Raw genomic sequence first — 25045 nt, 5'->3', positions numbered from 1 at the left:
TTATTATTATTAATATAATATTTCGTTACCTAATTTCAATAAGTCAATAGTATAATTTGATTTAACGGACTTTCAAATAAATATGTATTTTAAGTTGGCAGTTCCCTCTGCTTTGTCGATACAGCAGTTTTCTTTATCTGTCAACATAAAAGTTAATAGAAATATGAACAACTCTTTTTCTAATCATATGGTTAATGATAATGCCGTTTTTATGAATTAAATGGTGGAATGTGGTGAATATTGTTACCATTCATTCTAGGAGTGTTTTACAAAAATTGTTATGATTTTGTTGGGTTTTTTCTCTCCAAAACAAAATGAAGAAACAATTTAAAAACATAATTTCCGTTGAAAAAATATCGTCCCTAAATATCAATATATTTGTCGTTTTCTTTAAATGTTCTTAACGCGTACAGTGGTTCATATATTCCGGTATAAGAGTTTATGGTGTTTTTAATTTTAACTAAATTTCTTCTTTATTATATTAAACCATTTCGTATCTTTCTATTTTAACATGATATCAAATTTTTGTCGACATAATAGTTATTCGGTCGATACAACAGTTTCATTGATACCACTTTTATTTCTCTGGCATCTCTAATGTACATGTTGCCAACTATTTTGTGAAACAACCTTGCCATCTGAGATCTGCGCCGATTCGGCTTAAGGCCTACTATGTCTAACCGCCGAACTGAACGTTAAAGCCGTCAACTTCCAAATTTTTTCAGCTTAAAAATTTTGCCATATTTTGTATTATTGCTAAACATTTTCTCTAAATAAATGGAATTTTACAATATAGGTACAACTTATTTCGTTTGTTTTCTTTTATCTAATAATAAGCCGTCAATATATTGATCAAAACTTGTTTATGTGTTAGTTACATATACTTGAAATCATTAAAGCAGAATAAAGGACTTTATATGGGTTATGAGGTCAAACCTTATAAATTTTTACGCAAAGATTAGGATTGCTTGTGCCGAATGTTATATCTATAGACTCTTCCTATATGCAAATATCTGTGACAGATAAAAACTTAGAAAGAATTTCATTTATGTATGAAGATGAGTATTATTATTGCAATAATAAGAGAAATTTTTAATTAAAAAAACATGTAAGAAAGTATAGTCGGGCATAACCGACAATATGATACCCTACACCCGTTATGAATATTGAAAGTGATTTATTTTTTATTATAAAGTATTTATCTTTAATAGAACTTTGTCTCCGAAACATTTAAATTAGGACAAAAAATTCATTTTCTGAAAGAGTGTCATTTTCTTAGGGTGACTTTGTATGGGGTCCATCTTTGAGAAATTTGCAAGGCTTGTATAAAAGTTATTTGTGCCGCTTTTTAAGGACACTTCTCACGTTCATACTTTACGTACGTTAAGTGTAATGAAAAAGTAAAATGAAATTCAATCCGTATAACAAAAAAGAGAATGATAATGAATGATGATTTATATTTTTGTGTTTACATGATACAATAACAAAATAAGATAGAAACAGCTTATTTTTATGTGCTAACATAAAAATACATCCCTAATCTATTACGACCTTCTTGTTATCTTAATCATTTCAAAAAATGAAGAGAGCCATACGACTGTCAAATTTTCCATCTGTATTCTATTTCAATGTGTGATGGTTTCATTACATTTTGCGTTTAGACGATCCCATCCACACTCTTCTACACAAAATTTTGACAGATCATTTTACTTGTGTGATCGACTAAAGCCAGCTTTATCTGGTATATTAAAAATAATTTTGAGCTCAAGGGCCCTTCTGTTGTATTGGCGCTAGGTGAAATAATGATTCGGTTTTAACCATTTTCAAAAGGCTTCATTCAACTAAAGCGCGCGTGTCAAATTTCATCCAATTATCTTGAAAATTGACTTGTACCTTGCGCACAAAGTTAACACTGACAACCAGCCAGAAGGACGGACATAGCTTAATCGACTCAGAAAATTATTCTATTCGATTTGTATACTTTTAATATTTAAAGGACGAATATTACAGTTAAAATACACAAAAATATTTTAACCGGCAGTTTAACCACTTGTTAAACAATAACCGGAAGTTAAGATACTGGCCCTTACTCTGTTAAAATATTTTTTGTACAGGATATACAAAATCATTATATATAACGGTAAAATCACTTATATGCAACATAAACATTTTTTTTAATTTCTGATTGTAACAAGTTTTTCTCACGAAGGTAAAGGGTAAAAAAATGAAGAGTTTAAATAAAAATAGTTCTCGTAAGATTAAAAAATGAGTTGTATATCTAAAGATCTTCATTAAATAGTATTAACGGATGTAATTTCTAAAATATTGGCTTAATTTAAATTTAAAAACAACGTTTTTGAAAACAGACGACTGAGAGTCGATTTTAAGCCGTCGCTGCAAATTGTAGCGTTAGACGCCGTTAATATTTGTCGGCGCAGTACTCTACTACCACTGACAGTAATTAACAAATATGGCGACTCATATCAAGTGTTTTTCTACCTGCTGACTGGAAAAAATTTATTTTTGTTAAAAAATTTGCAAAAAATTAAACAGATAATGAAAATAACTATAAACATAAAATTTTGCTGAAACAATACTTTATATTTGTATTAAAAATTATATTAAAAGTCTTACGAATCAACTAATAAATACAAAAAGAAAAAATCAGTGGAGAAAAAATTTTTGCGATAAAAATCGATTGTCCAAAGAAATCTTCAGTTCAAATACGTCTCAAATCTGTACTAATGAAAAAAACAAAGTCACACACTCCAGTCAGTCGTTTATTATATGTGCGCGAAAGTGGATGAAGAAACAACAAGAAGTGGGTGAAGTGGTATAGAAACAAATTAATATGGAATAAAAAATATAATTCATATACATATGTGTCTATTTAATATTTTGTAAATAATATAAAGCTAAAGTAAATAAATTTAAAAACGACTAAGCGAAAAAAATTAAATACAAAAGTGAAAATAAATGTTAATTAACAAACAAAGAAAATCTAGGAAAACAAACGAAATGTTCTAATCAAAAAAGTAAATACAAAAATTAAAAAAATATAAATTACGGAAATAATGTAATATTTTGTAAAATGTTGAAAAAAATATTAATTAAAGTAAATGAAACATATTTGTTTTTATTAGTATTATTTCGTTTTTATTAATGGAATGTAAACTTCAAATATTAAATGAAACAACAAACGAATGTCCTTTATTCATCCCCAAGGTTTTGTGTTGTGTATTTTATTTTTATTTTTTGTATTTTGTTATTGTTTTCAACGAACAACAAAAAAATTAATAATGAAAAATAACAATAAAACAAAATGATTGAATGAACCGAACGATGAACAAACGAAGGAATAAAACGAGAGTGAATGTGTTTGTGAATGAATGAAACAAAAAAAAAAAAAATAGTTCTGTATATGCGTATATGTATGTGTGTATAACGGAATTTAGCGTGTCATTTAAACATTATTATCATTGACATTAGCAACATCATTATCATGTGTATACAGCCGTTTCATATTTGTTTTGACCAGAAATTTGAAGGAATTTTTGTTTAATTTTATTCTAATGCAAGGATGTTATTTATGAGGCTAGTTTTGTTGCTGACTTTGTTTCCATCAAATCAAGGATAAAAAATTAATATTTGTATATGATTATTAATAACGTTAAGTAGAAATCACGTCGTTATAAATTATTCATTGGGGTAACTGTCATATCTAAATAAAAGCTTTGAGCATAGTAATAATTATTATGCTAGTCCATAGACATGTCAAAAGATTAGGCAATAAAGCAGTCAATAGACAATTCTATTTTCCAGTCTATATACTATATAACAGCCTGTAGAACACTACATTAGATTAGTCAACCCATAGTCTATTGGCTAGTAATTAGATTAGTCCATATACTTACAAAAAAATTAGTTCACCGAAATGTCAAAATAGTAGTCTACTGACTAGTGAATAGGCTAGTTTATAGACTTTCTTGTGAATTAGTAAATAAGAAAACGGAAAAGTTATTTAGTAATTTTACCATTAAAAAGTACTATTTTTTTTGCAAAAGTTAGTTAGATATTACTTATTGAGTTAAAAATAAAGGTTTAACTATTACTCTGTCTTGCCGACAGAGATCATTATAAATCTATCTAAATTAATGAGCTTTTTGGTCGTAGAACTTAAGTTAGTTAGACGTAGAACTTCGTAAGAAACTTTTATTTTATTTAGGTGGATTCAGACCTTTAAAAAATTATTTAATTCTAGTGTTAAACTACTCATAACTTATACCTACTAAAAGTTAGTTAAAGAAAAAATTTCCAAAAAGTATTTTAATTCGATCAAGAACATTTAGGGCCTTATGCAAAAACGATTATTAAAGTTAACAATGGTTTACTACACACTTTTCCCATATAAAAACAGGTTTTAACAACCATTGTTAACTTAATAATCGTTTTTGCATAAGGCGGTTATTCTATTTTCGTTGATATAAAAATATAGGTACATTGGCATTATCTAAAAAATGTATTTTGGATCTAATTCTGTTTTTAGGGAAATAATTTAGAGAAGTAAAGTCAACATTAATAGTAACGTACATATGTATATAATAATGAATAAATTCCTTCATTTTCTGCATTAGACTCTGTAAAATAAACATGCAAGCTAACAACAAATAGATTTAGTTAATTTACATTTAATAACAAATAAAAAACAAAAACAAAACTTAATATAAAATAAATAATAATATAATAAAAATAATAAACAAATAAAATCCATAATTAAATGTAGGTATAAAAAAGAAAATTAGTAAACAAATAAGGGAAACATATAAAATAATTAATGAAAAATTCTGAAATTCCAAAGTCTTTTGATAGCCATTGATTGAAAGCTAATCATATGCGGGCTTCAATTGACTCATTCATTTATAGAATATACTTTTTTCTTTTTTTTCTTAATACAACTTCTTTTGTTTTTTTTTTTTTGTACTTTAGACCGCAAGTCGTAACTAAACGCACACAGTCATTTCCTTTTTAAATGGTCTATACCAGGTGCGTGTAAAAAAGCATTCCTTGCTAAACTTTAAATATATACAAAGAAAAAAGAAAAAGTCCAATATCATACTGCCTCCTACCCTTTAACAACTCTTGGTTTTTTTTGCTATAAACGTCTGGTGTTTTTAGCTAAAACAACTTCCTGTAAACTAATACATTAACAATAACAAAATAATATTTAAAAACCAACCAACAACAAAGCAAACAAATTGAAAATCCTCTTGAAAAAGAAACAAAAAAAAGCCACACGAAGCCAAAAATATCCACAATATATTGAAATACTTAACAACTGGGTGTTTCTACGAACGAGCGACACTTTTTAAAGTTGGAAACTTAAAATCAACAAAAAAACAAAACTACAATAAAAAAAAGAAAATACTCCATCCATAATCAGGCAAACTAAGCCAACTAAGTACAGAACTAACTAACGAAATATTGAGTCAGTCAGACATTTATACAACAACCAACAAACAAACAAATAATAAAGAACTAAAATTGAAAAAGAAGTTATACTACAACCAGTCAACCCAACTTAAACAAAACATAAAAAGAAAAACTATCAAAATCTATCGTCCTACTTATTGTCATAATAATAAAAAAGAAACTAGAGAAAACTAAAGGAAAATACTGAAATTAAATAGTATACAATTTTATTTTATATTAAAACTATATATTTGTGGTAGTCTCGTCTTTGTCGCTTTTACACGTATTACCTAAAAAGTAGCTGCTAAGTGAGTGAGTGTTTGTGTAAAATTTTATTACGTGTTCGTGTCTACTTGTTTTTCAACTGTTCAATAGTGGCTTCTAAGCTTATCAAACAACCCAACAGTCAAACGAACCGTCAGGCAGCCAACTAACAACTAGCAACTATAAAACCACCCACTCAGCAGGGGCAGCCTGTTTCCTTTCTTATCATTATTTATGCCTGCAAATCTAAATAATTTCCACTTTTAATAACTGCACACTTGGATTGAATTGGATTGTAAAGGATTAGTGTTGTTGTAGTTATAGCCGTTACGTGTAAAGTGTGGTAGTAGTTGTGGTAATTCTTTAGCAACTACTATACCACCCACCCCCATCACATCTTTAATTTAGACTTCACCACGAACTTTCATACTCTCCTGTCTGCCGTCAGTCTTCGTCATCATCAAACTGTATTTATTTAATACTCAAAATGTCAACGGATAAGATCAAAGTTGCTGTCAGGGTGCGACCCTTCAATCGTCGTGGTAAGTTGTAGTTCTCATTCCTTTTGTTATTTATATTTTTGTAACAATTAAATGTTTACATTTCAACTCAAATTAAGTATGTAAATGTTAACTTTATATATTTATGTATGTAAGTATTAATTAAATGGCAAAAGTTAAAGTAATTCAAATATTTGGCAGTATTAGAAAATATAAGTTCTTCTTCTAGTACATTGAAACGTTTTCTAGTGAAATGAGTTCTTCATTTCGAAACGACTTCTAGTGAAATTAGTTTTTCATTTCATTGTTTTAAATAAATTTTGACTAATACACAAGTGAGCAATTATTTAATCTTCTTATCGATAAATTGAATCATTTATTTAATTTTTTATCATAAAATTGAATAACATAAATTTACACTAACGGAAGTTTAATAATTGAGTAGTTTTTTTCAGATATTTAACTTATGATTCTTTAAATCCAATGTTGAAGAGTTGATTAATGTTAGGCATTGGATTGTTCAACATAAATTGTAAAAAGTATTCGGAAATTTCAAAGTATTGCAATAGCAGTCTTCCTCTTCTTTATGACAACTTTACAAAGTTATTGAATAAAACTCTCTTATCTGAACTCTACATAAGCCTTATTGTTAGCTTGACCTATTTTGTATACTTAAGTTGGAACCGATCTACCGTCTATTTCGTACACACCATCTTGACATATATTGCTAGTTCCTCGGATAAAGAATGCCGCATATTGTTTTGTTCAATAATGAATAAGACTATGACGAGGCTCGAACATATGACCATATTTTGTTGATATTTGTACTAGATAGAACCGTTATGTCATGCAAAGCTGGACTGAACAAATTCTCATTCCTATTGCCTGACAAAGCATGACAGAGATTCAATAGTTACTATATCATTCTCAGTAGTCATTAAATACAAATTCCATCTCCTGGCATGTACACCTCTTATACAATGACTGTCAAAATAGTTGTTTCGCGACTTTTAACTATTGCTGATCAGTCATAATGTCATGCATGTTGTAAGTGATGAGAGCTGTGTAAAGTTATCGCTGTATAAGACATTTACATCATAAGAAAGTAATACAAACAAAAATTACTATTGTATATCTGTTGTATCTAAACCAGATTAGAACCATGTTTATAAAATCTTAACCGATCACAATGTAAATGTGAAAATCGCCTCCAAATCCGCTAAAGTTTTAGGTTAGCAGGCTGTGCTCTGCTGTTCCCATAAGGGACACACTTTGGTCCCTATTTTCGAACCTTTGTGATACTTGAAAAGAAAAAACGGTCGGCGTACTAGTACACTTCGACCCATATACTCTAGTTTCCTATTTGAACCATTTTGTCGCTCGAATAGAGGAATATATCCTTCGAATATCAGCCTCGGATAGGTCCGTTAAATCATGCATGACATTGGCTTCTAACAGATTCAATCTATGCTCTGCTGAGACAGGGCACTGACAGAGGAAGTTAACGGTACTCTCTTCTTTCTCTTCGTCTTGACAGCTTCTGCAGAAGTCATTACTAGCAAGGTCTAGTCTTCTAGCATAGAGCCCAAAGGCCCACTGGTCAATCTTGGATCAATCATTATTAATTTCGAGCTTTGAATCGTTCAATATCTTAGCTGTCAATATTTTGCCAGAAAGCAAAACGGTAAAGCAGTAGTCAACGCTGCCAGAAATATAATTTATTTTTTTCTACTAAACTAAAGGCATTATCAATATAATTAGACTTCCAGACACCAATAGCATTGAATAGCCGAGTTTGGGGTTAATTGCTTCAACTTGCGATCTTCAGACAATTTAAATGTGCAGTTATAGGTGTGAATTTAAAAATTAATCATTAGTAAAGCTGTAGAACATATTGCAAACAATTGTCTAGTGTTAGCACATAGTTCGTTAAATCAATTGTGTCTCGTCCATTTACCTCAAGACTTTCATAATCCAAAAAGTACTTTTAGGGTATAACACAGTTCAAAAAATCCGAATTTTGAATTATTCTAGTATTGTTGAAAAAAAAGCGATATGATCAAATGTATTTTACATTTTGCTAATGGGAATAAGAGTTTTCATTAATATCTGGCAACATTTCTTCATAATCCTCTATGAAATGTCTATTACTATTTTTTTGTTAAAAATCATTTTCCCATAGAAAATCTATTAAAATTTAGAGAAAGTTGTAACATTCTTTAGGTCTTAAAAATGCACCAACAATAGTAATTGGTTTAAAAAGTACTATGAAATATTTTTATATTATATATTTCAACTAAATCTAAAGTTTAATCTGGTTTTAAAAAAAGTATTATTGATATATAATACCAAAAAAACAAGTTTAAATTATAACCTAATTTAAAAAGTATTCCAAAAAAAAAAAACACAAAAAAACTTACGTATGGTTTCTAGACCACGATAAAAAGAGAATAACAAAAAAAAATTATATAAGAAAAATATAATATAAAAAGTAAATTTAATTTTTTTATAAAATTTCATTTATACAAACTTGAAATGTGTACATAAGTATGTATGTGCAAATATTAATTGCACTACAAAATTATTTTCACCAATTTGTACGTTAAACAATTCAACTAAAAATGTTTTATAAATAAAAACAAACAAATTTCAAATGAGTTTATAATTGTAACATTAAATCACTGGCTCACACATACATACACACAACTACAGCTCAGTAGTATTTTGTTTTAACTACAACCAAATAAATGTATAATAATATTTCATAACGTCATTTATTAGCAGTTCAAAAAAACTAGAAAATACACAATAACAAATACTTTTAAGGAAATATACTCGTCATAGATTTTTTACGAGTATTTTTAATAAAAAAACTTAAAAAATATGTAATAAATAATAATAAAACTTAAAAAAATTACATTACAATTGTCGACGATTATACCTGTGGTTGTATAGTGAGTAACTTCAAGTTAAATATCAGTTAAATCATAACTTTGATATTTATTTTCTTATTTTTGTTTTTTTTTTTTTTTTTTGCACAACAACAATGAAAAACAATTGCAAAACAAACAACAAAACTGATTTTACACAACAATTGTAAAATAAAGTACAAAACAAAAAATTTTCATTACCATAAAACAGCATTAAAGTAAAAAGACTAAGTAAAGTAAAGGAATAAATAAATTAAATTAATAGAGACAACCAAGTAAAGCAACAAATTTTATTAATATATATGTGACAGGTAGTGACCATGTCGAGGAGGACAGTTTATTTTATTAGCCCTTGGATTTTTGAATATATAAAAACTTGCCTATGAAATTATGTAGAATTGAGTTTACAAAAAAATAAAGCGTTTTAATTTAAAACTTTTAAGGAATGTTTATTATTATTTTTGTTACTATTGTGATTCATTTACGACGATTACATTGGCTCTATTAAGACCAACTAACCAATTATGCTTTTTGCAAATAGTATTCTACTCACAGCATCATTGACTCTGATATTCTCACTTAAATGGCCCAGTAGCTGGAGAACTAGAAGTGTGCTCAATTTGTATTATTTATGAGAAAGGACAAGACTTCATTATTCACCCTACATCATCATCTAAATATAGTCGATCTGAAGTTCTCAAATAGTGTATCCTGGTCTTTTGGAGTAGTTATTAATCAAAAATTTGTAATCAAGCCCATTCTTCTGGTTGGTTCAGTTTTTAGGTGAAGGGCTATGGAAAGCTCATTGTCATTATTAACGTATTACCCATTGATCTTGTGACACCATAGACACTTGGGTCCAGTATTTGATCCCTTTGTGGTATAGACTTAATATTACTGTCGCAAAACATATGACTCGAAAAATATCCCGACAATATTGATTACTACACTCCAAAAGACTTCATTGTAATTATCCAGTATATGGGCATTTCCACCATAAAGTATATTTTTTGTCACTTCATGTCACTAACATTATTTGACAATATATTAGGGCCATACTTTGGATTGATATCATCTTTATCATATGCATAAAGCTATTAGAGTTTTACATAAAAATATTTAATATATAATTTAAAAATATGTATGTTGTTCCCCTAGATATAGGCTTTTAATGTTGAGTGACGTGATGTGACAAAAGTTGACTTTTCAGTGGAAATGCCCATATACTTCTCTATATGAGATACTTCGTTTTGAATCGTAAAATATACACACTGAAGGCTCTAGAACATCATTGTGTTAGTAACTTTTAAAGTTCCTGAGCGTAGTCATAGATTTAACGAGTGTACGGACCTTAGATTAGTCCTTGACTAATTAGCTGAAATATTCCTTAGCTGTACTGAATTCCGGATAAGTTACGCTCTCAAGCCTACTGTTCACTGTTATTTTCGGTTTCATGCATGAATGATTAAATCATCAATGAAACGACTTCCTTTTCACTGCCCTCCATGCAGGTCTTATACGAATGGAACATTTGAAAGATATAACCGTTAATTATTATAACAAACATTTTTGGATAGGAGCCAAAGTAATTGGTTGAACGCTTACAGATGTCATAAAGGAATCTATATAATAGAAAATAAATAGTCCTCAGTAAAGTAAATAGGTAAAACTAATTTCTAAATAGTAGTTCGTTTTTAATCTTTCTATGTTGTCCAAATAGTTGTGGACAAGTCTATAAAATAGTCTTATCAATTGACGAATCCTTAGACTAGTCCCTACGGCTGTCAATAGTCAACATAGTATTCAATAAAGACGTCAAAAGACTAGACAATATACAATCAGTATACAAGCACATAGACTAGAATATAAAATAATCTAGAATATATAATAATAATGGAGAGACCTGATCATAGATTATTCAGAAGACTAGTCTACATACTAGTTATAATACAAATCTTTAGACTTGTTCATAGACTTATTAACGGTTTAAAGATCAGTCTATCTTAAAAAAGTAGTCTTTGGTAAAAGTAAATTCTATTTTAAAATTTGATTTTCTATTTCTACTTCACAACTAAATCAAAACTTTTACATTTCAGTGATCTTTATTTACAAAATTGTCACTTTTTCCACCAATTTAACATTGTCATAATAATTTGGACAAACCCTGTAAACATTTATGCATTAATTTATACATGTATAAATGTGTATATGAAATAAAAAACGAAGAATAAATCGTACTGGGGAGCTTAACTGGCAAAAAAGTGAGTCATATTGATAAGCAGCTGAGTTATGAATAAATGTATGTATGTATGTATGTATGTATGTATGTATGTATGTATGTATGTATGTATGTATGTATGTATGTATGTATGTATGTATGTATGTATGTATGTATGTATGTATGTATGTATGTATGTATGTATGTATGAGTGTATATTTTCTACTGTTCAACATTTTAAAAACTCAACACACTACAATGATTTTACTCTAAGGTAGACTAACTTTGAGGAGAAGGTGTAATAAGGGGGTAACAGTCACACGTTTATATTATAATAAATGTTAATGAACGAAATATATAAAACTGATCTGACAGAGAGATTGACAAAAAGAGAATTGCTAAAAGACATAGAAGGAGAGTGAGAGAAACGATAAAAAACCTTTTAAAATTAAATTATTATATATTTTTTGGGTAAAAAAATTGTTTAAACTTGAAAGGTATCTGGCAGAAATAAATGATCATGTTTCAAATCTGTGTTTTTAGAGTAATGTATTTTTTTTTCCTCTCTGTCTACTTTAGCAAAAATTTTTGCAAATGATGTTGTCATACTGTCTACTTTGTAAAATGGTTTCACGATTTTATCTTACAAATATGTTGTTCACAATTTTTAGCAAAATTGGGGTAATTTTTTTCGGTTTGTGGTTTTATGGAAACATTGTTTTTAATTTCTATTTTTATTTTCTTTTAATAATTATTTTTTTGTATTTGTTTTGTATTATTTAATTAATAGTTAAGATTTTTTTTATTAAAAATATTAACTATTAGTAATTTTAAGGTCTACCATTTTTTTCTGCTGAAATCTTTTTGGTATTATTAAGCTAAATAGTTTGCTAATTTACAGCGTTTGTAAAGAGGTGTTAATATTACATTTCTGAGGTCACTATTTATTACATGTTTTTTTTAAAAAAGGTGCAAAATAAAGGTTCGTTTTAGGATTGCTACATAAATTAACAGAATTTGTTTAAGAGCATAAGTTTGTTAATGTTTTTAGTAGTTCATATAATTTTATTTTAATAAATTTATAATATAAAATAAAAAAAATTAATTTCGTGCCATAAGACTTGATAATAATTTTAGTATCTAATACATATGATCGTTTCCTTACAAATTTATGACAACTAATGTTCTCATATTTGCGACATCAGAAGTGAATTGGATTAATAGACACGTTTTGGATTTTATTTATGTGAAAAACATCTGGGCTAAACTAGTTTTAACTTAAGTAAATTTAAAATAAAGAAACTGTCACTGGAAAATTATTAGTTAAAGACAATTGATTAATATGTGAATATACATAAGTTCGAATTGGAAAACTGTCAATTTTTGTCTATTTTCACAAATCATAGGACTAGTCATCCCTGATCTAATGAAACCGGCTTGTTTTTTGAATAATTTGAAAAAATGAAGAGATCCATACAACTGTCAAATATTCCATCCGTATTCTCTCTCAATGTGTGATGGTTTCATTAAATATTGTGTTTAGACGATCCCTTCCGCAATATTCTACGCAAAATTTTGACAGATCATATTACTTGTGTGATCGTGTAAAGCCGGCTTAAACCTGTATTATTTTCTCCTCTTCTATAAATTTTTGACACTGCCACAAACTGCCTTAAGGTAGTACCTTAATTATTATTATATTTTAGTACAGTTTTCCTTATGATGAATATGAAACTAAAAAAAATTACAGTTATTATGACAGACTATTATATTTCAAATGTAAAAACAAAAACATCACTTATTCTTTATGTTAAGTGGGAAAATTTGTTAAAACTTTTGAAACTTCAACTGCGTTTTTAAACAGAATTTCTCATAAAAAGAGGAACATTTTTCATTATATACTTTTTTCATTTCATTTCTTTTGTTTTATTTATTTAATTTTTTTGTGGCAATTATATTTTGAGTAAATAAAAAAAGAAACTCTTGGTAAATTTTCTATTTATTTAAAATGCTTTCATTTACTTTTATGAGTACATTTTTCATTTAGATATAACACAGTTATCCGACAGGGTCATTTAAATGATAAATTCTGTTATTAAATGATAAACTCTGTTATTCGGGCTATAATCTGGTTTGGATTGGACCGAGAGTAGTTTTATCGAAGTGTGCTAATACACTAACACTTTATCAATCATCACAGATCCAAGTGTGCCCATAGCGTAGCAAACACATTAGCCATCACACTTAAACTTAAAGGGTTCAAAGTTTCTACAATATATATAATAGAAAAACTAATTCTTTGTAAACTTCGGCAAAATGTTTGAATGTTATTTTATTAGCCAAAATTTAAGATTTGTATATCAAAGATATCTGAGATCATCAGGATCTTAATTATTTTAAATTTTGTGTTTTTTTAAGTGTATATAGAAACAGAGTACACTTTAAATTTGACCTTTTGAGAGAAATGATTTGACAGATACATTGATTGGACAGAGCGGATATTCGAAAATTTCAAAGAACACTTACCTTCATACGTAATTGGGTGGGTAACGAGTGGGATTTTTCTAGTTTGTGGTTAGACGCTAGAAACGCTGGGACATATTTTATGCAACTGAAATGGAAATGATCTGTTATTTAGGTAACGGACCACACAAATTTTCTTCTTTCCTATCTTAACAACTCTCTCTCTTAATATTCTGTCATCTTTCTATATTTTTTGTTCTTTATCCCCGGGCATTTTTCCTACAATGGCAAGAGATTGGCTAGCTCGTGTTCTTGAGCATAGAGATTGTACATGAACAATCTTACTAGGGTGAGTCTTTAGAAGATGAAAATGTTTGTAGGAACAGGGCTTTCCGTATAGCATCAATAGGGTGATTTACCTGATGTTTATTCCTCCCTTCTAACGGCTCTAAGCCTCGTCTTTGTCGGGCTTAAGTTGAGCTTGCTTATGACATCTGTCATTCTCTTTCGGGAGCTTCTATGCCAAGGGATTGGATAGCTCGAGATATTCAGCAAAGAGATTGTACAAGGATCAGCTTGTAAGATATATAATAGGGTGGCAGTGGATCATCACAAAAGCTCACTAAGTGGTTACAAAAGAATGCCATAAAATAGGCCAACACTGCAGGTGTTTACATTTATTCATTCTTTGAACTTTCTTTAAGGAAATTGCAATTAAACCTTTGGGTCTTTTACACTAGTGGTGCGCAATTCAAAGTAGGGTGCGTCCAAATTTTAACTGAACAGTTCTTTATGTGAAAACGTAAAACTCGTGTAGAGTAATAAAAGATTTTTTAATAAATAAAAAATACATAAATGTATGTATACCAGTTACATATGTATATACATTAAAACACCACTACCCAGCAGTTCGACGGGACAGTCCCGAAATGACTACTTAACCTACCACTTGTGGTGGCGCCTACCCAGGTGACCGCCCATTTTAACATGGGCTTGTCATCGTCACTCTACACTCTACAAAGATACAGTAAAAGGACGATGGCCTCCGTTCTCGCTGTTTCCTGTTTCCGCTCCCGCTTACAAAGAGGACACTCAAGTGACGACTGTCTCATTCTTGATTACAAAGGGAACATTCGTGACGAATGACACAAACATACGAATTACGATCATCCAAGTAGTTAACTATTAGTTGAAATTACTGTCTTTTTCGTATGCATTGACTCTTTGTCGAACTGCTGGGTACTTCCAACATTAAACTTTTACACTTTTATATATTTTATTTGTACTACAACTACTTTTTTTCTACCAGAGAAGGGGAGAATTGTTACACAAAACACTGGAGATTTCATAATAAATAAATAAATAAATATTTACCAAATTCTAACAATATCTAAGTAAGCAGAAAATAGTTTTTTTTACATAGTCATAGATGTAAATAACAACTTTTATATAATTGTAGTTTTATATACATACATAGAAATTTGTATTATAGTATAATTGAACTTAAGGTCTTATGATTTGTGTACTCACTCGTATGTTCTTTTTAACAATGGGCAAAAACACCAGCAACAAGAACAAATAAGAAGGTAATAAAATATTATACGATTACAGGTATCTATCCATTGTTATAATTGCGCAAACCTATCTTCATACATAATATCTACGTTTGTATCTATGCTTAAGCATTTGCATTAGTATACAAATTTATAATATGAAAAAAATGAATTAATAATAAAAATAAATTTATTACTTCGACAAGTTGTCGTCTGAATATTTAATTAGTTGAAAACATAAAAAAACTCTTGCTTTCTATATACATAAACGTATTGATCGTAATATATCTCATTAGGCTTGATAATTTAATAATTTATGTGAAAATCTATCCATCTATGTATGCATATGTATGTACATGCAAATGGTAAGTCTTTTTTATGTTTGTCTCTATTTCCATTTAATTATAAATATAACTTTAGCAAAACGTGATTAATTTTTATTATTATTTTCTAACGCCTAGCTGCCACACTATGTATGAAGTAATTAATTTACAAATTATATATTCACTTTTGCAGTAGATATGCGTACTTGTTGTGAGTGCTATTTACCAAAGTTCAGTCATTTTAAGGCCATTATTTGGAGAGAGAGAGAGAGAGAGAGAAGTAGGTCAATAATTTTATAAAATTATTGATGCAGCGTGTTTGTACAAAGGTTCTTATTGCTACCCGAGGTTGTAAAACCTTTTAGTCATTCTCCAAAAGAGTAAAAGATAATGTTAGTTATTTTATTCCGACTCTTTTGATGAATGGCCAAACATTCATCAACCCGATTGATAATGCTTACCATTCAGCTAAACTATCCGCAAACAACTTTAGATTGCCGGAAAGATTTTCAGTAACTGGCATAAGATATTCTTTCGAACTTTTGCACTTAAACGAATTATACCGAAGTTCAACGAATGGAATTCAAGCACTGGCTTTGTAACAGTTCCCTTTGACGCTAGATCGCCCATTAGCTAATATCATCAGCACTTTACAATGTAGAAAGGTTGCTAATGTAAAGCCAATCCCTAAAAAGGGAGAATAATCTTGAACATTGCCGCTTAAGGGCCCTTCAGACGATCACACTTTACGTACGATAAGTCTAATGAAAAAGTAAAATGAAATTATATCCGTATTACAAAAAAAGAGAATTAAAGACGTTTGATTTATATTTTTCGTGTTTACACGATTGGTATAAAACAACAACAATAATATAAAAATACATCCCTGATCTGATGCGACTTGGTTGTTTTTTTGAATCATTTAAAAAAAAATGAAGAGAGCCATACCACTGTCAAATTTTTCATCCGTATTCTCTCTCAATGTGTGTTGGTTGCGTTTAAACGGTCCCATTCGTTCTACACAAAAATTTGACAGATAATAATACTTGTGTGATCGTGTAAAGCCGGCTTTAATAGCAATTGGTTTGGAACTTTTCAAAGTTATATAAAATATGGTAAATTAACATCTTGTCAAGTATTCAGAGACCAACAACCGGTAGATATCGTTCTACTGGAGATCTACTAGCCTTCTTATAGGTAAAATTTTACAGTTGCATTCACTATTTCGGCGAAAGTAGGGTGGTGGCTCCAGATATCTCCAAGGCGTTTGTGTGACATGATGCTCTTTTATCAAAACTAATTGTTTTTTATGTCGGTAATTACTTCTGTCGATTTATATCGAGGTTCCACAGAAATTGCACTATAAGACTTATTATTGGTGGGATCTCATCCAACGAGTTCAAGATTAATTCAGGGTTACCGCAAAGCTGTGTACTTTTTTCCATATATATTTCATATATTTCTAAACGACCTTCTATGTCAGACATCCAATCCTATCTACTATTTTGCTATTTCTATTCATTCAGTTATAGGTCAAGACTCAATGTAATGGTTAAACACACAAACGCACGTTAGATCATATTGCTTCATCTATATTTAATGTTGGTATAAATAGTAAAAAATCGGAAGCGTTCTAGGCATGATACAAACGTCCTCGGAACACATTTTTAGCATTATTGTTTCGTGTGTTTCAGTTTCTAAGACGTTGCAAGAAATATTTCACTCTTTTGGGTCTTCTTGATCTCGTACAGGAAAGGGCGAAGGTACTTATTGATTCTCGCATTGTAGGGTTTGTTTCACTGTTTTATCGATACCACAAAAGGAATGTATTCCACTGAAATAAGGTATCTTGATGATGATATACGATATAGATTTGTACGCAATACACGCCTCTCTTTAAGAACACACCCTCACACATAAAGGAAAAGCACGTTCTTTAGTTGTACTGTACGTATGTTGAATAAACTTCCTGCAGAAGTCTTTGCTGTCACTTACAATATAGGCAAAATTAAATCGAAGGTTTACAAACACTACTCCCTATATCCTTTCTCCCATAACCCATTTTCTTAGTTCCACCACATTGCACAGCATTAGTAGGGGCCATCACCTGAGTACCAGTTCTAAAGAAAACAAGTAAGAGTACTATATTCGGCTGTGCCGAATCTTATATACCCTTCACCATTGTTTATTTTAAACATAATTGATCTTACAGTCTAGTTAATAAAAACATTAAAAAATATGTGTCGATTTAAGCCGAATGTTTCGGCGGCGGCTCAAGCAATTAAATATAGTTCGGCGGCGGCAAAGCTCCGACTCGAAGCCGGTCGACTTCGACCTCTGATTCATTGCTGGTAAACATTGACGAGACGTAGAATTTGTTTATCCGATATGTGGGGTCACATTTCAACAGACAGACAGACAGACAGACAGACGGACATGGCTTAATCGACTCCGCTATCTATAAGGATCAATAATATATATACTTTATAGGGTCGGAAAATTATATTATAGAAATTACAAACGGAATGACAAACTTATATATACCCTTCTCACGGAGGTGAAGGGTATAAAAATGGTTCGAATTCCTATTGTATTGTTAAAAATTTTCTGCCGAGGACTTGCGGCTACTTTTCTTTTTCGTAACCCGTTCTCTAACGAACTGAACTAACTGCGAAAATTATATTCTTTTCATATAATATGTGTTAGCAAATTCACATGAACATTTCTGACAATAATGAAATATGAATATTGTGTTGTAAAGAAGAAATCCCAGGAGTATTGTTTAAATGAGGAAAAAATCAATGTTAGATTTTTTCACAATTTAAATATTCACTACTAAATATAGAGAAAGTTTCCTTAAATGTTTAGTAAAGAAATTAATTTATTAAACTCTGAATTAAAACGTTTTTATAATAGAGCTAAATTTTTTAAAATAAGTAATTAATTAGTTGCAAAAATAGTTTTAAGTGTATCGAACATTTAAATAAGTAAAATATGCTGAAATTTTTGTTATTAATTATATTATTTCAAAAATATGTTATTCATGTGAACGATTTTTTCTTCTTAGCGTTCTTCCCAAAAAGTAAAAACATTTAATCGTAACAGAAAGCTAGAGGTTTTACAATTTAAACGATACGAATATAGTGCTTTTTTGCATTTATTTATTTTTATATATATTTTTTTATTTTTAATATTTTTTATAATTATTTGATAACTGGTTGTTGTGTTATCAAACCTTATGTATGGCACATTGTTTAAATAAATACTTTTTCAAATTATGTTCATAAAAAAGAGCTTAATTAACAAAATGCTTAAAAAATACTCTATACAAAAGTTAAATTTTACATTCACAGCTAATATTTCTCATAAAGAAATTAAATGAAAAGAAAATTTTGTTTTACAGAAGTCATAGAAACGGCTATAAAAACTTTATAATATTTTTTTAAACATTATGAAAGTTTTTAAAAAAGTAAAATTTTAACAAAATTCAAATTCAAAAGATTTAATTGATATTTTAAATGTGTCCATAAACTAACTTTATAAAAGTAAGTGAAATTATTTAGGACATTATTGAAGGAGAGTTTGCATTTAATATTATAAATTTGAAATATACACTTTATTTAAAAAATGGTAGTTTGTTATTAAATGCTAAGGATAAAATAACAATCATGACGTTTATTGGAGTGATGATCCTTATCGTAAAATATTGAACAGAAGTATGTATATGTAATAAGGGCCTTGTTATGTCCTTTCATTTGTCTTTGCAAAACACAATTAAAATAAGAAAATTTGACATTATTCATAAGGGCAGGTCCATAATTGACTCTAGTCACAAAGTAAATTGCGTTGTTACTAGGAACATAGTTTGTGTAAATATAAATCTTCCAGTGTCGGTAACGTATTATCCAATTTCAGAGAAACCTTTTCCATTGTAATATCTATAAAGCAATGAAATATTCCCCATATTGTGACGTAGCTCCAGAGAATCGGTAGATAAAAATCTCAGTTTTCTTTACGTTGCCGAGTAGTCCGAAAATAAACTTTGAAGCACTGATCATACATGAGAGTTTTATTCTCTGTTAAAAAACCTAGACTTAAAATATGGGCGCACTCCAGCGGACATTACCATGCCCTGAATATTAGAATCCTTAATTACTTAATATTTGTACCACTCATAAATTATAGATAAAACAACGTTATTGTCGTGTATTTGTGTGATAAAATATAATATTGAGCTTTACGAGAGTATATGTCAAATCTGTCCCACGGCTCAGAGATTCTTATTGAGTCTTGATTAAGTGAATTATTGACGTTTTGTTTATTATTCAAAGGCGATGTCTATATTAATTAAAGAAAAATAATGAAAGAAATCTTTTATTTATTACAACTCGAATAGAGGGATCCATATAGAAATAAATCGATAGCCGCGCCGTATAAAACGACTGGGAAATAGAACCAAACAGAGAAAAAAAAACGGGTAGAAAAAAACCGACATTGATATAATCCGTTGTTAAAAGTGAGCCTACCACTATTGTTAATATTAAGACAACGGATGTGTATATCATTTAAATAACATCCAGTTATCATTTTGACAACCACTACTGTAATTTTGTTGATTTAAGAAGTACAAAATTTTGACAACGGATGACAATGAAAAATTATAAACAGTTTGGTGTCAGTTTGTTAAAAAACGTGTATTTAATTTTAAAAGGTCTTTTCATCAAAATTGTGAATGTAATGTCCGAAAAGATGCCAATATTAAAATTAATAGAGACCCACCAGACTCAAAATTTTGTTCGGTACCGAACCCGAACTTCGGTAAATTTGAAAGTTCTACCGAACCCATACTTTATCGGTTTTCAAAGTTCGGTGAACACGAACTTTTTTCTTAAATGAAAAGTGCATTTATGATAAAAAAGTAATAAATTTATAACAATTAAAACCAAAATATGAACGTGCGGAAGATTTTTTGAAGAGGGCCTTTAATTAGCAATTGGGTCAATTATCAATTAATTCAGAATTTCAGAGAATGATAAATTTTTAAATACAAACCATTTTTGTGAAATCCATATATGTTAATACTTTTATTTTTGGCTTTTAAACGATTTATTGACAATGATATAATACTCTTTAAGAGCACGCAGAAAAAACATGGTTGTGGTTAAAATTATGATTGTAGTCTAACATATTATCGTCATTGTAACAATTTTAAAATATCATATTATGATTAAATACCGTCAAAATATTTCATCAAGATATTTTTGTATTTATTATAATATTGTTATACATGATCATGTTATGATATTCGGTCAAAATTTCGCCGAACACCGAACATTGGCCGAACCTCACCTTTTAGCGAACTCCGAAACCGAACCCGAACGTACGGTCGGACACTAAAAATTAATCATACTTTTCATAATTTTGGAAAGGGTATATCATATTGCTATCAAGCGATATTGTTCAGAATTATTAGCTTTCCGTTTTAAGGAATTGACAATCTTTCAGCATGCATTCGCCGGTATACTAAAGAATGCTGATAACATTAGTTAATAGACAGATGAGCTAGTTACAAAGAGCACTGCTGCAGAACCAGCGCTGAAATGCCACCAGACCCCGGTGACTTATTTATGTAGTGATCACTAAAAACCCTTTTAACTGCTCGACTTCGAAGAAATATGTTTCTTGCAATTCGCAAAGTCTTTAATTGTTTTGTGCAAGCATGAGTAAATGCTGAGCTTTATCAAGATCGGCTATCTCTCTTTCGTACAATTTTTACACTATTTTGTCATAGGCAGTGTAATAAAGTTCAAAGTGCAACGATATTTTTTAATATTATGTGTATATGTTTATAGTTATTTTTGCGCAAGTTTATAATAATATTGTTTTAGGGTCTGATTCATAAATATTTATCAAAGGTTTATGAAAATTTTTTAATGACAATTTGTATTATAAACCTTTAATAAATATTTATGAATAAGTCCTTTATAAATTGTATGTTATTAAATAAATACAAATTTTTTTCCACTTACTTTAATGCCAACAACATTTAAGTAAATATTTTTTAGATTGTCATATATTTATTGGACACTGCTGGGAAAACAGCTTTGCTGCATTTACATGATTATATTTATTTTAATTTAATTTATATTTGCATTCATATTTATACATATGTTATAGTCCCCCGAATGTTGTGGTCTAATTTATCAAATAATCTAAATTATTGTTAATATACATTTTTTTTAAATTGAAATTGCAATATTGTTTATTTCTTTTTTTATTTATATATGTATATATAAAAACGACTATATAATGAGTTAACAAAATGATTAATGATTACAACATTTATTATCAAAAAAACAAAACTAAAAAAGTTAAAAAAAACAAAGTTTATTTATTTTGTAAATTGAACCTTGAATTTTCAAAAAATAAGTTATTAAGCCAAATAACAAACGAAACTATATTTTATAAAATTTTATTTTTTATATATATATAGAGCATTATCAGACTTTTCATATGAAAACTATCAAATAGAAAGAGGAGCATGATTGGAGTATATTATAAAAAATAAAATTGTAAAAAATATGGGGGACAAACCAATAAATAAATACTCACTCGTAGCATGTTTATAAATTCCTAACGTATAGATTATTACTGGTGTCAAAATGATAATTTGATTCATTAATAACACCATAGAGAAAATGAATAACAACAACAACCAAATGAACAAACAGAAAAAAAGTTAAGGCAAAAATATAAAAAAAGATAAGGGAATAAATTAATAAACCTCAACCAACCAACCAGCCAACCAACCACCATTGTATTTATACACAGTAAATGTCAGAATACTAGTCTGCACGTTTAATTGACAACAATGGAATATTATGCCTTTGACATTATAATTTCCATGTTAACACATTTAAAGTGAAAAAAATACATTATTATTATTATTATTCTTTAAACTTTCTTTTTTTCTATTAACAAGCAATAGATTTTTTAATTGCATTTAAATGTTATGGATTTTTCTAATTACACAGCTATTAAATTTTATGCTAAACTTGGTATTTTTCAAATCTTGTTAAAAAAAGGCAAACAATTGGTCCTGTAAAATAAATTAAGTTAATAAAAAATATAAACTTAAGACTTCTGAATAGCAGAAAGTTAAACCGGGTTTTCATATAAAGATAATCTCTTTATTTAAACCTAGCTTAATCGATGTAAGATTATTTATTATCTTAGTTTAACTGTGTGTTATTGGTCAATTAAACCTAAGTTATAAATGAGAAAATACAATCAAAAACATAAAAATAATGAAACAGGAAGAAGAATTATTTTACAAAAGTAATATTTTTAAAAAACAGCTGTTCATTGTTTATGTTATTGACTGAAAAGTTGGCAATACTAACAAAGTTAACTGACCTTAAACACAATCATTAGTTCAAGTCGCCTCAGTTTGTTGCGAGTTTAATATAACAGCAAGTTAAGCCTATTTTGACTGTGTAGTAAGAAACCCGCCCTTAAATATGCTTAATAGCATTTAAACTTCTACACTATATTGATGTAAATTTGATATACTTCGAGTCTAAATTAGATATTATTGACTAGACTTGTAGCACCCAGAACATTCCCGCGTTTAATGGAAATTCGCAGTTCTCAGCGTATGAGAAGTCAGAGAGCACACCAAACCATACATAATACGTCCGAACATATCTCGAAAGCGATTTTGGGCTTAAACAACAGCCACACCAAGATAAGAGAAGTTCATCAAGGTAACATACCCCTTGCTAGTCTTTCTGATAAGGTGAAGTATATATGTGTGGAAAATCCCTAGACATAGTCCTTGATGCATAGACATGTTTCTTTGATGCTAGATTCCATCTTGGTGTATTGCAATCTCCATCTTGGTGTATTGCAACCTCTATTCTGCCGTTAAAACTTAAACTTAAAACTATATCTCAAACCAAATAGATTGTTATTGAAGTAGCTGTCTCTAGAATATAGGACATAAGGAAACCTTTGACTATGCCATAATAAACAAGTAATAGTGTTATATATTTGTCTCTGTTGAATCCTGCATATCAACCATCCAATCTTTGACGAAAGTAAGCATTGCTTATTAATAAACATTAATATTTAAGAATCGATGCTTTTGTTATTATCGAAACAATTTTTCATTTATTAAATGAATTATGACGCGATCGTTGAATTTGTAGAATGATTTTGGGCCATACAACAATTTTTTATGTCAATTTTGATCGCCGTACTCGTGTTGTTAAAACAGTATTGACCGTTAACGCTACTTCCACATGGAATCTATCGTGTCCACAGATATACAGACGGACATGGCTAGATCGTCTTAAAATTAAATGAGGAACCAGAATAAATATACTTTTATGGGTCTCAGATCTTTTTTCTATGGTTGAGCTAATATTTTAAATATTAAGTGTCTTGATTCTCAATGGTTTTCAACTTAAACTTCTCTCTCTCTCACTGTTTTAAGTTTAAAAAATAAATTGAAAATAATTTAGATTCCCTAAAGCATACCCAAAAACTCCATTTGAAATGTTAAAGATAAGTAAAGAAAACTATTAAAACTACAAAAAAGTTACATACAACCAAAAACATTTAATTAAAATGTTACTTTCCTTTTCAGCAAAATCTATTTTACATTTTCCACAAATTACTTATTCATGCGAATTTTATTTAGTCTTAGGGTTTTTCTACACACAATTCTGTCAGATATATTATTTTTTTTATACATTCGTCACAATAAACTCCTCATTCATCGTCCTAGGACAAAAACACAGTACACATTCACTTATATACCACAATTATATTACGCGTTGGGTGTAACAGTCTTACATTTATGATAGGCCACCAAAACTTTGTGCAATATGTTTTAGATTGAAAATGACTAAAGAACACGCCAAGGCGGCATAATATTAAATTGACTTGAAACTATGTCTGACGTTGTGAGAATATGGATGGGGGCACAAACAAACGCAACTAGCACAAAGTTTATATTATTATATAGTGTGGACACATCAATAGGTCAAATTAGAATAAAAATGAAACCACTGAAAGTAAGTTATAATCTAATAATAAACAAAACATAAAAACAAGACAAACAAACCAAACTAAGTAACTAACTAATGTTTAGTTTAAATAATAAGAATTAGAAAGTATGTTAGTAATACTTACAAACAGGGTGTTTTAAAAAGATTTGTTAATTTTTATTTAAAAATCTAGAAATCCTATCTATCTATCTATCTATCTATCTATCTATCTATCTATCTATCTATCTATCTATCTATCTATCTATCTATCT

At 29.1% G+C, this 25045-nt stretch overlaps 1 protein-coding gene across 28 annotated transcripts in view; it reads left to right on the top strand.

Moving 5' to 3' along the window:
* The first annotated feature begins 2463 nt into the window (after positions 1-2463).
* The window catches only part of LOC111688996 (kinesin-like protein KIF13A), a 51617-nt gene continuing 29035 nt past the window's right edge, over positions 2464-25045 (top strand). For 3 of the 28 annotated variants that reach the window (XM_046955124.1, XM_046955119.1, XM_046955122.1), the window contains exons 1-3: positions 3013-3035; positions 4635-4779; positions 4987-6275. In XM_046955124.1, coding sequence (XP_046811080.1) covers positions 6221-6275 — 55 coding nt within the window. In that variant the 5' untranslated portion in view covers positions 3013-3035; positions 4635-4779; positions 4987-6220. The other 25 variants (XM_046955118.1, XM_046955097.1, XM_046955104.1 and 22 more) reach the window with 24 other exon arrangements.

The sequence above is a fragment of the Lucilia cuprina genome, chromosome 6 (genome assembly GCF_022045245.1).
Source record: "Lucilia cuprina isolate Lc7/37 chromosome 6, ASM2204524v1, whole genome shotgun sequence".
Classification (NCBI taxonomy): domain Eukaryota; kingdom Metazoa; phylum Arthropoda; class Insecta; order Diptera; family Calliphoridae; genus Lucilia; species Lucilia cuprina.
This window is presented reverse-complemented; position numbering and strand designations above follow the sequence as displayed.